Consider the following 15045-nt stretch of genomic DNA (forward strand, 5'->3'; position numbering starts at 1 on the left):
CCTATCAACGCCGCCGCATGAAAACTGCACTTTGCTCCACTCTTCTTTACTCTCTATCATGGACAGACTCAACGCCAACCATAATCTCCTGCAATTCATATCGGCTGCAGCTCAAGCGGTAATTGCTTTTATTCATTGCACTTGCATGTACTGTGGGTTCACTTGGGACTAACAGACAACTCGTTTTACGGGGATCACTCTCTTCATTCTGGATCGACCTTGTCTCCTTGTTGTGCGGATGGGACATTGACCTTCAGCTAGAAACGGACGATTGTACAGCGAATGCTAGTTGCCATGGGATGCCAAACAATGCCACAGCATTAGACGATAGACCATCTCCAAGTTAGTATTATCAATATCAGCAAACGTGGCGCATAGCTAATGTATCTTTGTTCACGATAGACCATGAAAGGCAGGACAGAGATATAGAAGTGATGCTCGCTGATGCAACAGGCAACAATGTGGAGGATCTATCTCGCAGCATACAGCGTTCAGGAGAGCCACCATCATCCGAAGACATCATCAGAGAAACGACCTTGGCAGAGAAATTACAACTCATATTTGGATTATCAAAAGCTGAAAAGTTACATGGTGGTAGGTTATAGTGTGGGTGGTTGAATGAAATCTAGATAGTGTTGAATGGCTGATATATTATTCATTGTGTACCAAGTATGGTCATGCTGCATGGTCCGATCGGCCATTGTCCCTGGAACATTGTATCTTACCGAACGTCATATTTGCTTTTACGCATCTCTGCCGCAAAACCCAGTGAGTATTGAACAAGGATGGGGGAGTCATATGCGTGATTGACCACGCGAGCAGCCAGCTCAATGTCACATGTTGTAGCACGTTTATCGGAAGACTGGATATCTTTTGGTCAAGCATCCAACCAAGAATGGCTTTGATCGATGCTTTTTCGAGCTCAAAGATGATATGTTGGCATGGCATGAAAATGCTACAGACAAATACTCCCCCAAAGGAAAGGTGGATCTCAAGGAGGCACTTGCTGTGAGGACGTCGAGGAAACGCGAATTTGGGTTCAAAGTCATTACTATGAACAAGACATGGCATTTGCAAGCTGACACCCATGCAGCTATGGTAGAATGGTATGTACATAGGGTAGAGATTGGAGTAGGTGGACGTTTACTCATACACGTGTCAATTTTTAGGATCAACGTTCTACAAAAGGCAATTTTCAAAGCAAAGAATGCTGGCAACAGTCTCAAGATCGCACTGCCGTTTGAGAACATCTTGGATATGGAGCTCACCGAAGCCTTTGAATTCCAGCAGTTTTTGCAAATTCGAGCTGTCGGGATTGATGATAGCTTTGTCATGGATGAGGTATGGATCAACATCTTGGTATCAATGTACCATTGACCTGACAGCTTGTTTTAGTATTACTTTGCTTATTTCGCAGACGCCAATGCAACCTTTACGTCATTGAAAAGCACGTGGGGTCACTCACAACAACAACAAAGCACGCATTCATTGTCTCGTTCTGGTGGCGGCAGTGGGGCTACATCACCAACGTATTCGTTTCCAGATTTATATGAGAATTCACAGCCCATCGTTATCCCACCTTTACATACCACCATGCCTACTACAACAACCGACCGCTCCACCCCCTCGCCTGTTTTTCACGTGACAGATCCCACAGCTGCTGATATTAATGATTCGTCGAGTTCGGAGGAGGAGGAACAGCCCATGGTTGATTGGCTTGCTGAAAAACGAAGATCTGGCATGAAGCTTGTATATGGATTCTTGGGAGGGAATAGCAGTGGAAGCGCAGCTACAGTATACCACACGGCGGATGAGGATCATGGCGACCAAGATACTATACCCCAAAGCTCAGCAGACACCAAAACCAGCCGCTCATTTCCACATGAAGAGCCTATCGATGAGCGTACAAGAGCAAACTTTCGAAAGTATTTTGTACTTCCAGAGTCAGACAAGTTGAATGCAGGTACACAGAAATCGTGGGGGATCAAGTGATGGGGATTCTAAGCACTCTTTATGCTTTAGTTTACCGCTGCTCATTGATGAAGACTCTCCCTTGTTATGGAAAGCTGTATATATCCACCAACCATGTATCATTCAACTCCAAAGGTTTCGCAACCAAAGCAAAGGTACAGTGTCCATGATACTTTGGATCCCTATAGATGCTCATTCAACAAAGATGATTATACCTTTCAGTGACATTATGAGGATACAAAAGATCCGGAGTGGTTACATCTTTCATTCATTGAGTATTCTTACACAAAACAAGAAGGAAGTAAGTGGGCTGTGAATGGAGAAGATTGCTCGTGCTGAGGTTTTTGACCAAAACGATCGATAGGTGTTCATCGAATTTTCATCCGCTGCCACACGCAATAGCTGCTTTGCAAGATTATTCCTCCAACACAAATGGCATTTTGAATCAAAGCCGTCTTGCGATCAACTCAAGTAAGGATGCAAAGAGTGGATATGGGTCCTCTTTCATTACCCTTTATACTTATATCAATGATCGATATTTAAGAGATATCAAGGATTGGGAAGCGCGTCTTATGGAAGAAGAACACAGCGAGACATCTGCTTTGCCACAATTACAAACCGGTAAATTGATTATCAAAGACCTTCTTCATACCATATTAACATACCCGCCAACGCTTATTTTCATAATAGATGGGCTGCCAATTCTCTCGCATACATCAGACGAGCCCTTGCTATACAAAAAGCCAGACACGCCATTGCATTTCACTTGTATTACTATCGGCACTCGAGGCGATGTCCAACCTTATATTGCATTATGCAAAGGATTGATGGCTGATGGACACAAATGTCGTATCGCGACCCATGACGAGTTTAAGGACTGGATTGAGAAGCATAGCATTGAATTCCGATCAATCGGTGGTGATCCAAGTGAATTGATGGTAATAGGATTCTCTTCGTTGTTCAATTTTGATGCTGGTTACTTATGATGGATCTCTCTTTTACTAGCGTCTATGCGTTGAAAACAACTTTTTCAGTGTTAATTTTGTCAAGGAAGGGTTGCGTTTGGTAAGCGAAAATCATACATAGGAAAACGACCCACTAAAAGCTTGTTTTGGAAATAGTTCAAAGGCTGGATTGACGAACTTCTTGAAAAGACTTGGTTGGCGTGTCAAGGCACGGATGTGTTGATTGAAAGCCCTAGTGCAATGGTGGGAGTTCATATGGCTGAGAAACTACGTAAGTATCTATTGCATGATAGTGATGGGCGATAGCTAATCCCCACGTGTAAAAGATGTTCCTTACTTTCGATCATTCCCAATGCCAATGACAAAGACTCGTTCGTTCCCGCACCCCTTTGCAACGCCCAACAACCCCAAAGGATGGCTCTATAATGGTATGACCTATGTGCTCTTTGATCATGCGATATGGCGCGCAATTGCCACCAGCACGAACAACTTTCGACGTGATGTCCTTCAGCTGTCACCCACGAGTTACGAGAAGTTGGATATCTGGAAGATCCCCTATTTGTATTCATTCAGTCCGAGCATCGTGCCTAGCCCTTTGGATTGGAAGGATTGGATACATTGCACTGGTTATTGGTTTTTGGATAACCCACAGGTAAGAGATGGCATTCTTGGATACTAGACTTGAAACGGTATTTACATTTTTCGTTAGACTGGATGGAAGCCTAGCGATGAGTTGATGCATTTTCTCAAATCCAAAGACCAACGACCCATTGTTTATATTGGATTTGGCTCCATCATTGTATCCGATCCTGACGACATTACACGAACGATTGTCGATGCTGTGTTGCTTTCCAATGTGCGAGCCATTATCTCGAAAGGATGGTCTTCTCGACTACAACAAACCAAAGATAGTGATACCGATAGCCTATTGCAGCGATATCCTGATACCATCATCAGCGTGCAAGCAGTGCCACACGATTGGCTATTTCCGCAAATGCGTGCAGTGGTACATCATGGTGGTGCAGGCACCACAGCAGCTGGTCTTCGAGCAGGCGTGCCAACCATTGTCAAACCATTTTTCGCCGATCAATTCTTTTGGGGAGAACGTGTAGAAGAAATGGGTCTTGGCCTCTGTATCAAGGATATGACAGTAGAACATCTCTCGGCCGCTTTACGAGTTGTGTCAACAGATGCAAGCATGCTTAGGATGGCACAGGTCTTGGGTGAAAAGATTCGTCAGGTAAGCAATCATTTATCTTGCATGAATTCCATTTTCAATCATAGCTCAACTCTATGTTGCTAGGAAAATGGCGTGGAAACAGCTATTCAATGTTTGTACCGCGACATGGAACTGGCACGAGAACGCACATTGTTATCAGCGCAAAAGACTGCCAATCATGATGATGATAATGATGATACAACTTCACCGCTCGAAGACAGCTTTGTCGATGACCAAGAGTGGACTTTGATAGAGTCAACAGCTTCCGGGTCTGTTTCACCTGCATCATGGAGACCACGGGCAGCCTGATATTACAACAACTACCACCTATACTATTATTCTCTCTTATATATATATACATATACGACACTCCTCAGCTATAGCATTGAGCATACTTTAATGGCACAAGTGATAATACAACTACATTGTATGTGTACATTCATTGGAAGCATGATCAAGCCAAGAAAATTTGCCCTTTTATGGGGATTAATCCGGGATGCAGTTTGTTGTGTAGTACAACATTGCTGGTGGTACATGAACCCGTTTTTGTGTGATCGGCTGCCTACAAAACAGAAGCTATCATGGGAGAGGACGTAATTGTGGATCCAAGTGAACAATAGAGGAGATCCAACGTGATATCATTGTGCTAAAAATAGATACAGGTGCCAAGCGACAAGCTCGCTTCTCTTGGCAGGTAATACGCATACACCACCATCCACACATTACAGAAAACAAAGGGACCGAAAAGGAGAAAATAGCCACATCCCAAAAACAAAGCAGTGAGTGTTGAGGCGCATGTGATGAAGAGCATTGATCCCAATTTGCCAAGCGACGTTACTTTATGATTGTCGGAAGTCATCGGCCCAGAGCGGTTTCTTGATCTATCCGCCTAAAAGGTATAAAAAGTGCATTATGAGCTGTGGGATGATTTCTCACACACCTTTTCTTCATTCTTTTCATCTTTCATATAAATTCATTCTCTCAACAACAACACAACCAAAATGAACCAACAAGGATACTACCAACAAGGCCCTCCTCCACCACAACAGGCCTATTATCAACCACCTCCAGGTAACGATCGCAAACCCCTCTTGCTCCAAACCGATCACGTTTTTATTCACATCCTTTTCTCTTTTTACTACTAGGCCAATACTACCAGCCCCAGCCTCAACCGCAGCCTGTCTATGTTCAACAACAACCTGCACAAAGTAAGGCAAGCCAAGGTGGATGCATGGGTTTCCTTATGGGTTGTTTGGCATGCTGTGCTCTTGAAGAACTTTGCTGCTGCTGCTGCGCTGAAGAAACCTGTGAGATCTGCTGCTGATCATAAAACAAGGCCTATAGTCGAACGCTTCTCATTGCACATATACATTCATACACATACAATGTCCTCATAACTACCATTTATCCAATTGTCCTCCCACCTCTGTGATTTTATAAATACCCTCTTCATTTGTAATAATACATTGTCTGTGGTATATAATAGCATCAAGTACTCTTTTACTATAGCTTTGTCATTGATGGTTAGGGAAGAGAAAGTGTGAAGTAAACAATACGGTGCATGTGATGCGAGCTGTGTCTGTATCATTATTGTGTGCAGCACCCGTTCCTATCCCAAGCGGCATCTCGCTATGTATTACTTGCATCATGAGATAAACTAAGATGCCTTTTTTCCATCCCTTTATAGCCATTGACTTTGACAATATACTCTGATAAGTTTAAATCCAAGACGTGTGTTTTAGCTTCAATGATAGTTTAAATTGGCATTCTAGCGATCTTTGAGTTTGCCGCGTGTGCCCTGGATACAGTAGACGCATGTGTCAGATTTAGCATGATCGGGATTTTGATGTCCCATTTGTTTTGGATCTGGTACAAAGATAGACGCACGGTTCGGTTACACATATCCTGAGCAATAACCAAATGTGTCAAACTCATTTCGGGAACCAGCTTTTCCGGTGCAACACAAAAAGCTTCTTTTTTCCTTTTTTCCTTTACAAGTGCTTTATAGGATGGAGTACTTTATTAACAATGTAGTATACATGATAGAGTGATTGGGAGAGAAAGAGAGTAAACTAGATACAATGTTATAGTGTGCGATTATCAAACGAGATAAGTATATAAAGGAAGCAGTGGTTTGTTTCATGATCAGTCTACAAGTATCAGGATATCATTGTTGTTGTTGTTGTTGTTGTGTTGGCAGGAGGATTTGGTGTCGGCATTGAGGTGATCTGACAAGCAACAATCTTCTTCAACACCGCTGTCGTCATGGCAAAGGTCGTTGTTGGAGGAGGAGGGGTATTGACTATTACTTGCATCACGATAGGTACGCACCACACATTCCATAGCTTCCCACCACGTGTATTGACGAGCCTTATCCACGGCTGCTTGTCCCATACGTAAACGCATTTCCTTGTTTTGAACGAGAGAATCGAGCTGCTGATGGTATCGATCGCATTGCTCCTTTCTTGATAAGCCCGTTGTATCCAGTAATAAACCTGTTGTACCATGATCCACAAGATCACATACACCTTCAGCCCATAAACCTGCCACAGGAAGACCTGATGCCATTGCCTCCAGCACCACTTGTCCAAAAGTCTCCGTTGTTGAAGCAAAAGCGAAAATGTCTGCCGATGCATATGCTGCTGCCAGGGCATCGCCTTGCAAGTAACCAGTCCAAGTGACAGGGGTATGTGTACGTTGGCATTCGGCTTGGATTTCATCAAAAGCAGGACCATGACCCACAATCACCAAATGACACCGTGAATGATCCATTTGTTTGTATGCATCCAAGACCAAGCCGATATTCTTCTCAAAGGATACTCGACCCACATAGAGGAGGATGATCTTATCGTTGCTTGTAGTGGTGGTGGTGGTAGTCCAAGACTGTTGAAGAGCCAAAGATCGCCGTGTAGGAGAGAATTGATGGACATCAATACCACGTGGCCATATCCTTACATTCTCAAATCCTCGTTGCCTTAGAATACGCCGAGTTGATTGTGATGGACACATGACGTATCGAGAAAAAGAATGACAAAAGCGGTTCCATTTCCACATCGTAGGTGCGAGGAAATTGTATCCAAAGTGGGTGCAATAGGTGGCAAGGTTGGTGTGATAGGATGATACAAGCGCGGTCTTGGGTAGATAATAGCGAATCACGGCAAGTCCAACAGCTCCCAGCCAACAAGGATCGACCAAGTGAATCACATGAGGTGCAAAGTCAATCAGCCGTCGTGTAAATCCGGATCGCCAAAAGTTCAACTTGAGTTCAGGATAAGGCGGGAATGGAATGCCTGTTGTACCCATAAGCTCGGCACCCGCGTATTCTGTCATACCACTCTCGGGACCGAGGACAAGGACTTGGTGGTCATTGGCATTCAAGTGTTCAAGCAAACGCGCCAATGTACGCGTGACACCGTCGACCTTGGGTAGAAAGTTTTCTGTAATTATGGCAATGCGCATGTCAAAGTTGCCGATAAAAGGAAAAGCAACGAGGAGAATAAATAAAGTAGTGGTGGTGTTGTTGTTGTTGTCACCTTAAAGTGCGGGAAAACAAGACAAAGAAAGGAGAAGTAATATGATAACGGCATGCAAGCTTGTGGAATGAAGAATGGGTGCACAATGAAAGAGAGCTTGCAGGTTTTAGCCCAACCAGCCAATCCATGTGACCTAGAGATCAGTAGTCGATTATCCAATAGCCGTCTTTGACGGATCAATGTGCATTACTGCTCACACAGCATCTTTTTGTATTGGATGATTGATAAAAACGTGCGGCTTTTATGCATGAGATTGGTCTACTGCGATAGTGGAGGGGTAATGACAATGGTGGGGATTGTAAACATGTGCGTACTTTTGTGGATGGATGGGGTAGTAGTTTTGGTAGTGGTGGTTGTCATGGAAGTAGTGTTGATAGGGTTACGGGAAAATGTTGTTGATGATGATGACGATGATGGTAGTGATGATGATGAGATATGCTTACAGAAAGGAAGCACGGCGGCTAGCATCTTCCATCTCATCAGGAGAAATGGTATGCTTCTTGTCATCGCTGGGGATTTCATACACACCACCCAAAATCACATAGGGACGGTAGGCGAATTGAGACAAGTCTTCCATAGCAGTGACACCAGAGAGCACAAGAACAGGATCAATCTCAGAGCTGATACCAGCAGCAATGCTATAAATTTACCCACATTAGTGATCATTGTACTCTTCCACCTTATTCATTTTCACTTACTCAGTGTCCATACGGTCACCAATGATACAAGTCTCGGCACGGCTAAGACCCAAGACACGTTGGGCATAACGCATGATCAATGCAGATGGCTTGCCACAGTAGAAGGCCTTGGTCTTGGTAATCACTTCAACACAAGCAGCAAAGGCACCACAAGAAGGAATCTTGTTACCCTTGGAATCAAGGTTCTCAACATCCAAGTTGGTGGCAACAAGCTTGGAGCCCTTTTGGACAAGTTGAACAGCCTTGGTAAGGTTTTCGTAGTTGCTGAGAAAAGAAATCAATGTAAGTACATGCATCTAAAACCAATTACCATCCAATATTTAAAATACTTACTAGGTAGAGCCTTCACCAAGGACAACGTAATCGGGGTTGTGGTCGTTCATGAAGAAGCCCTTATCATACAAGGCATAGGCAAGACCAGGCTCACCAATGGTATAAACGGTACCACCTTCGGGCATTTGGGTCTTGAGGAATTCAGCAGTGGCCTGACCAGCAGTGAAAAAGTGATCCTCAGTAACATCAATACCCAAACGATGCAACTTTTGCTGAAGCTCACGAGGAGTAGGAGCAGAGTTGTTGGTAAGGAAAAGGAAACGCTTGTTGTTGCGATGCAAAAAGTCGACGAGCTCCTTTGCACCAGGCAAGAGTTTGGTGCCCTGTGCACAATTGGGGTGAGCATTGCATATCAATACATAAACAACCAATTCAACTTACGTGATAGATGACACCATCCATATCGATAATGTAACCCTTCTTTTGGCGGATAGCTTCAACACGCTTGTTGTGGTAAGAGGGATCACGCAACAAGGCATAGTCCTTGGCGACTGAAGGAGAAACCTTGGGGGTGTTGGCACCACTGCCAGCAACAGAAAGCTGTTGGGCAAATTGCATAGCGAGATCACGGCTGTCCTCAGTGGGAGGGTTGACAGGTTCGTTAACGCTGGCAGGAGACTTGGGAGATTGCGACATGTTGATATGAATAGAGTTGAATAACGATAAAGACGTTGCACATTCACCAAAAACCTGTTTCTTATATACAATGGGTGTTCCTGCTATCAATGACAGATCTATCCGATCTGACTTATTTACGCTTGTCATCGTTTCCATGGTCCGCTAATATCGTCTTTTACTGTTCTCGGTCCTTTAATCCAGTATGTTGAGAGCTAGCGGCTATGACGTAGGGTTCTTCCAAATCGGGCATGTAAGAAAATGATTACAATTCCTCTGTCTCGCCACAAAGAAAGTTTTTTCATCCTGCCGTCGCTTGTGTACATATCCAAACACGGAAAAAATGAGACAGGATCGTCATTGTAATATGACAAGTGGTAGCAACGACACCTTTAAGAAACAACAACGAGCATAACAACCTACAACACAATGCAACTGCTATGATGTTTTACTCCACGCTTACTTCCTCCGCTTTGAACAGTGCTCGGTGACCCCGGTCTAGTGGGTCGTGGTGCTTTTGCGGAGCCCGTACCCACATCCAACATACGCAACGCGCATGCCGCACCCACCCACACACATAATGAATACGCTAAACAACACACACGCATATGCCAGTCAACAGCTTTAGAACCTCCGCACTTTTGGTGCTGCCTTCATGGTTCACCCCCTCTTTTGCCACTCCTCGGCTATGTTATCCATTTTCCTTAAGCTCATCGATAATTGAAGCTGTTGATGATGATCGCTTTGATGAGCCATTATCAACAGCTCATCAGCTTACCACCCTTTCTTTATCTCCTTTTGGTCATGATCCGATGGTGCGTCTCTTTACAGATCCCGATCGAATCCGATAGCTGATACTTGATAAGCAAACGTCATCGCAAATGGAATCTCCATCTCTCTCCCCTATTCCCGCCTGTTATTATCGGCTTATACACATGTGTGCCTCGAATCAGCAAACGTATCAATTATCGTATCAACGTTGATATCTATCTGCCAAATTCATTCTCTCCGACTTGTTTTTGCTACATCAATTGCATGGTATTTTGCTACATCAATCAATGTTGCCTATCAACTATGGAGCGGAAAGATCGAGATGATAATTGTATATTATTGTCTTGGGGGAGGGTTTGTGCTGCAGCACATCAACAAGGAACGTGATGCGGGCTCCCAATCTTATTTGACAGAAAACTGCCATTCCTTGTAAATTGACACTTGCATCTTGAAAACTTCATTCGAGTGGCATCATCACGTATCGAGCATATCCAAGCTACATACCTTGTATCTAATTACAGCCGACATGCAAAGCATTGTGTGCTCCACCTAGCATTATTGGGACAAACAAAGATGACTTGCACCAAAGGAGTGTCTTCAACATTGCTATCATGTACACAGAGACGTCATTTTCAACAAGCTGGCTTGTCAGATGGTGGTCCCCTATACACGTACACACAACCTTTTCTCGCGTGAAATCTCGGTTTACAGTTTATGAGACAGCGGAGCATGATAGGGTCCTCATTTTTAGTCCAAATTTGCCCTTTTCTTGCGTAACATGCTTGACGTCTTTGCTTGGCCACGTCCACCACCTTGATGCATTAAGGTTCTTGCTGACATGTGCCTATATTCCTACATTTGTAGTTGTGCAGCATCTACTTAAATTATCAAAACCAGACGCTTGGATGCATGCATACTATTTTGTCTAGTGACGTTGGACATGTTTGTATTATGATCGATTACAAATTCTTTGTAGGAGGAGAGAGAACAATGATCAGCATGGAGGCGGATGGTGGTGTGGGACCGATCAAGCTGTGTTATAAACTACGCCTTCCTCTGTATATTGTTTCAGGGTTGCATGCAATCACATGCATTGTCGGTGCTGCCCGAAATAGAGTACACGAAAAGTGATCCACCATGACGACAACAAAGGTCGTTAAAGCAGACAATCAATAAAGCTGCATGATACGCGATAGCGTAATCTTGCAGGTTCCTCTATATTATTTATCCTTGTATGGACCATTTTCTTCCAAAGGTGATCGTTGTTGCTATTGGCAACAGTATCTTTCTTATCAAAGGCGCACGTGCCTTGGCCGCTGCATGTTGGGCTAAACGTTTTATCCTTCCCGCCATCATGCGGATTAAAGTTATATCTTTGTAAGGCATGAAGACAATGAGCATGATCACTCGAGCAGCATGAATTAAATCAAGGAAGAGGTGTAAATAGTAGAGGCTCCATATTTTTATGAAAGGAGCTATGCACACAAAGCTTAAAGCCCGAGAAGGCATTGTACATGGTAAGTGGTGTTGCCAAAGAGATGATTCACGTACGTCAGCCATTTTCCTTATGCAACACTCGCATTGTTGTGTGCAGCTGGGTTTTGAGGCAGATTAAATGTTGTGATCGCGTGACCAAATAGTCCTGAATTGTTCGCGTCAAAAGGATCACGCTTCTTCCCGACTCTATCCACTATCCCAATGCCTCCCTCAGTAATCGAAATCGTGGAATGGCCACACCCAAAGATCCACATTGCTGTTGACAAAACGTTCCTCGACAACGTCAAATGTGCACGCGATCCCCCCATTGAGGTATGTTTTCAGTCTCATTTTATTATTGACTTTGCCCAACCAACACCTTGTCGCGATCTAGATCTTGGACGACGACAACCAAGTTACACCTGAATCAGAGAACAGACAATCAGAGAAACGACCACCTACTTCTCAAAGAGACACATCCAAACCAGCAAAAAAGGCACGAGTTACGTTCGCTGAAACGATCACGAGCAGCAGCAGCAGCAGCAGTAGCAGCAGCATGACAAAGGCCAACACCAACAGCAGCGTGACAAAGGCCAACACCAACAGCAGCGTGGCAAAGGCCAAGACCAGCAACAACGTGGCAAAGGCCAAGACCAGCAGCAGCGTGACGAAAGCCAAGACCAGCAGCAGCGTAAAGAAGACCAATGCAAGCAGCAGCAATAGCACACCAGCAACTTCGACCAATATCTACAAATGGAGCATTGTTGAATTGGGTCCTGTACCACATGCACACCAAAGTGGACCTCCTCGGATGCCAGGTGGCGTGGATGAATACGCGTAAGATGATCAATTGGAGAAGAAGGCTGTTGATGGATGAATTGCTTATAGCATTCATGTATAGAGGACGCAAGACTGTAAAAGAATGGTTGCAAGCAGAAAGCAAATACAAGAAGGATGTCAAACAAACCAGGGTGCCAGTATACAAGAGTGGTGATCGACAAATTGCTCGAATTGGTGCTGAAGAGGCCGACATTGATTTGACTCCTGAAGGAAAGCAACATGGTGCACCTATTGGGAAGTTGCCGGATCAATTGCTCAGCCTAATCTTTCAACAATGTTCCCACATTCAAACATTATCAACGGTGGTGACCGTGTGTCGTCAATGGCGTCGTGCTGGTTTGGATCCATTTGTGGTAAGCAGCTTAAAGCGATGTCATGTAATGGTGACTGATTTCCCATCAATTAGTGGCGTCATGTTTCAGCCGAGCAAATGTCACTTTTCGAGCAGATTGTGCAATGCGGCAAAAGTGATAAACGACCTTTAGCACGACGACTCCAACATACTGTTTCAATCACATTGGATACGATCATATACGCATCTTGTCGGATTCACAGCTTACCAAAGAACGCAAGGACGATCTTTCCACGGCTAAAAGAAGTGTATGCAACATGGCATCATTATGAGGATTTGCTTCGATTTATCACTTGGATCCCTGGCCTTGAAGTGATTTGGGCTGATCGCATCAAAGTCATGTCTCGTCATCAGCAAATGTTGATTTTCTCCGAATTCAAGAAGCACCAAAAGACATTGAAAAAATTGAGCATGCGATTCAGTGAAGGATGTCCTGTGGAAGGTTATTTGGACGAATCACCGGATGAACCCAACGTTCTGCCACGAACCCTTGAAGTGCTCGAATTGGTGAATATCTACGACCCTGATGAAGAGGATCATATGAAGCATCTACGTAAGGTACAAGAAAAGATTACAATGGAGGACCAACGTTCGGGATACGCCCAACTTCAAGGATCACTCAACACAAAGTATCGATCGATTGGTCAATTACACAACTTGCGAGCGCTTACTTTTGGTCGTTGCAATGCATGGACAGCTGAGATATGGCGAAAATGTTTATTACCTTGCGCACCAAAGCTGGAGTTTTTATCATTGGCTGGATGGGATAGCAGAGGACGTATACAGGACACCCCTGATGAACGATTACAGGCACGGGAAAACTTACCTGGTGAACCACCTATCAGCTTGGCAGAACGTGCTATTGCAGACAGCATTGCTCGCATGAGTAAAATACGACGTATTCAGCTGGTCAAGTTTTATATCGGTCATGGAATCGTTCAAGGTGTCAAGCGGTTACTGCATAATAATGATGGCGACCTTGAAATCGAAGCAGTCTATGTCAATGGCAAAAAAGCACGCAGCGGGATGGCAAGATTAGAGGCACTAGAAGGCACAAGCACAGATCTAGAAATTTACTTTCAATGACAACAACATGTAAATAAACCAATAAAAGCATTAGAAGGTGGATTGATAATCAGGGATGATTTAATGATGCAAATGGATGGCTCTAGTCTAGATAGTGTAATGAAAATAGGGATCCACTAATTTCTTCCACCATATCCATTAGGTCCTTTCAAACCGAGACTGGCAGATAAGACCTACGTATCATCATCATGATTAGATGCATGTGCAACCTTATTGCTCCTACTGCTTTACCTGATCCAAGATCTTTCGAAGCTGGGTATTATCTTCTTCAAGTGTTTGTATACGTTTCTCAGCTGTAGCTTGTTCCTGACGCAGCAGTTGGATATTATCCTTGAGTTGGGCGGTTTCGTTTTCTAGATTTTCTAAGGCGTCATCGACGTAGTTGCGGCGATTCTTGGCTGAATGATGAGACCTGTACAACTTTGACAATTAACCTTTGTCTTCCGCAGCAAGTGCCTGTTATCATGGGACGACTCACCTCCAGCTCTCTGCAATGATGATGGATGCTGCAACGCCAAAAATGAACGATTCACTTAAAAAGTTGGCTCCAGCTTCAACAGCTCTAATACCATCGTATATCAATATCCATATGATACCTCACTCTATCCATCGCATACGCACTTTGCATCATTCAGCGGTCGAATAACTTCTTTCTTGTATCCAAGGAACTTCATCTTGAGCGTCATTTCCAACTTGTGCGATCGCTATGAACCACGTTTCATAAGCATACTTGACTCGAATGGTGGCCAATGTCGTTATATTGTTACCTGCGCAACAGCTATGCAAAAGTCTCGGAATGAAGCATGCTCCTTGGCTTGTACCTTAATCGAGTTGGCGACTGGTTTGGCCAATGTACTTTGGAGAAGGCATTGTAAGAAGGCCTTGTAGTTTCTCGTGTATTATGTTGTTGGTGAGCTGTTACCGTATCAATAAAGATCCTAGTTTCAGGGTGCTCATAGTAACGTTATGTTGTGTGTAATAGTGGGAAACCCCGTGTCTTGGCTACCCAGCGGGGTACATAAAACAAGCATTCCTGTAAAACAGGATCAGTGCGTTGCTTTTAATGATTGAGTCAATTAACAGCTTTTGTACAAGTGTAGTATTATTTGGTCAGGGTAGTCTATGGCAGGCTGGAAAGGACGTATATATGCAATTGATCGTGTGTGCGTGTGTATATATATGTGTG

At 44.0% G+C, this 15045-nt stretch overlaps 5 protein-coding genes across 5 annotated transcripts; 2 read left to right on the forward strand and 3 right to left on the reverse strand.

Annotated features, from left to right (window-relative positions):
- Positions 1-58: 58 nt before the first annotated feature.
- O0I10_001880 (uncharacterized protein) lies at positions 59-4464 on the forward strand (the record flags this gene model as incomplete). The annotated part of the gene is made up of 17 exons (XM_058481969.1): positions 59-118; positions 258-342; positions 403-594; positions 671-768; positions 847-1106; positions 1170-1341; positions 1396-1963; positions 2023-2126; positions 2177-2272; positions 2336-2442; positions 2516-2592; positions 2662-2909; positions 2977-3036; positions 3093-3207; positions 3263-3588; positions 3646-4176; positions 4240-4464. The coding sequence occupies 17 exons, from the start codon at positions 59-61 to the stop codon at positions 4462-4464; spliced, it is 3324 nt and encodes a 1107-aa protein (XP_058347100.1).
- Positions 4465-6300: 1836 nt separating this feature from the next.
- On the reverse strand, positions 6301-7614 carry O0I10_001881 (uncharacterized protein; the record flags this gene model as incomplete). The annotated part of the gene is made up of 1 exon (XM_058481970.1): positions 6301-7614. One exon carries the CDS (start codon positions 7612-7614, stop codon positions 6301-6303), a length of 1314 nt encoding a protein of 437 aa, XP_058347101.1.
- Positions 7615-8127: 513 nt separating this feature from the next.
- Positions 8128-9355, reverse strand: O0I10_001882 (TIGR01457 family HAD hydrolase; the record flags this gene model as incomplete). Its single annotated transcript, XM_058481971.1, has 4 exons — positions 8128-8326; positions 8387-8650; positions 8720-9042; positions 9101-9355. The coding sequence occupies 4 exons, from the start codon at positions 9353-9355 to the stop codon at positions 8128-8130; spliced, it is 1041 nt and encodes a 346-aa protein (XP_058347102.1).
- A 2448-nt stretch (positions 9356-11803) lies between these two features.
- Positions 11804-13859, forward strand: O0I10_001883 (uncharacterized protein; the record flags this gene model as incomplete). The annotated part of the gene is made up of 4 exons (XM_058481972.1): positions 11804-11914; positions 11976-12418; positions 12483-12774; positions 12828-13859. The coding sequence occupies 4 exons, from the start codon at positions 11804-11806 to the stop codon at positions 13857-13859; spliced, it is 1878 nt and encodes a 625-aa protein (XP_058347103.1).
- Positions 13860-13975: 116 nt separating this feature from the next.
- On the reverse strand, positions 13976-14816 carry O0I10_001884 (uncharacterized protein; the record flags this gene model as incomplete). Its single annotated transcript, XM_058481973.1, has 6 exons — positions 13976-14032; positions 14091-14271; positions 14338-14421; positions 14481-14563; positions 14627-14714; positions 14782-14816. The coding sequence occupies 6 exons, from the start codon at positions 14814-14816 to the stop codon at positions 13976-13978; spliced, it is 528 nt and encodes a 175-aa protein (XP_058347104.1).
- Between the last annotated feature and the right edge of the window lie 229 nt (positions 14817-15045).

The sequence above is a fragment of the Lichtheimia ornata genome, assembly GCF_029851405.1.
Source record: "Lichtheimia ornata isolate CBS 291.66 chromosome Unknown scaffold00005, whole genome shotgun sequence".
In the NCBI taxonomy this organism is placed as follows: domain Eukaryota; kingdom Fungi; phylum Mucoromycota; class Mucoromycetes; order Mucorales; family Lichtheimiaceae; genus Lichtheimia; species Lichtheimia ornata.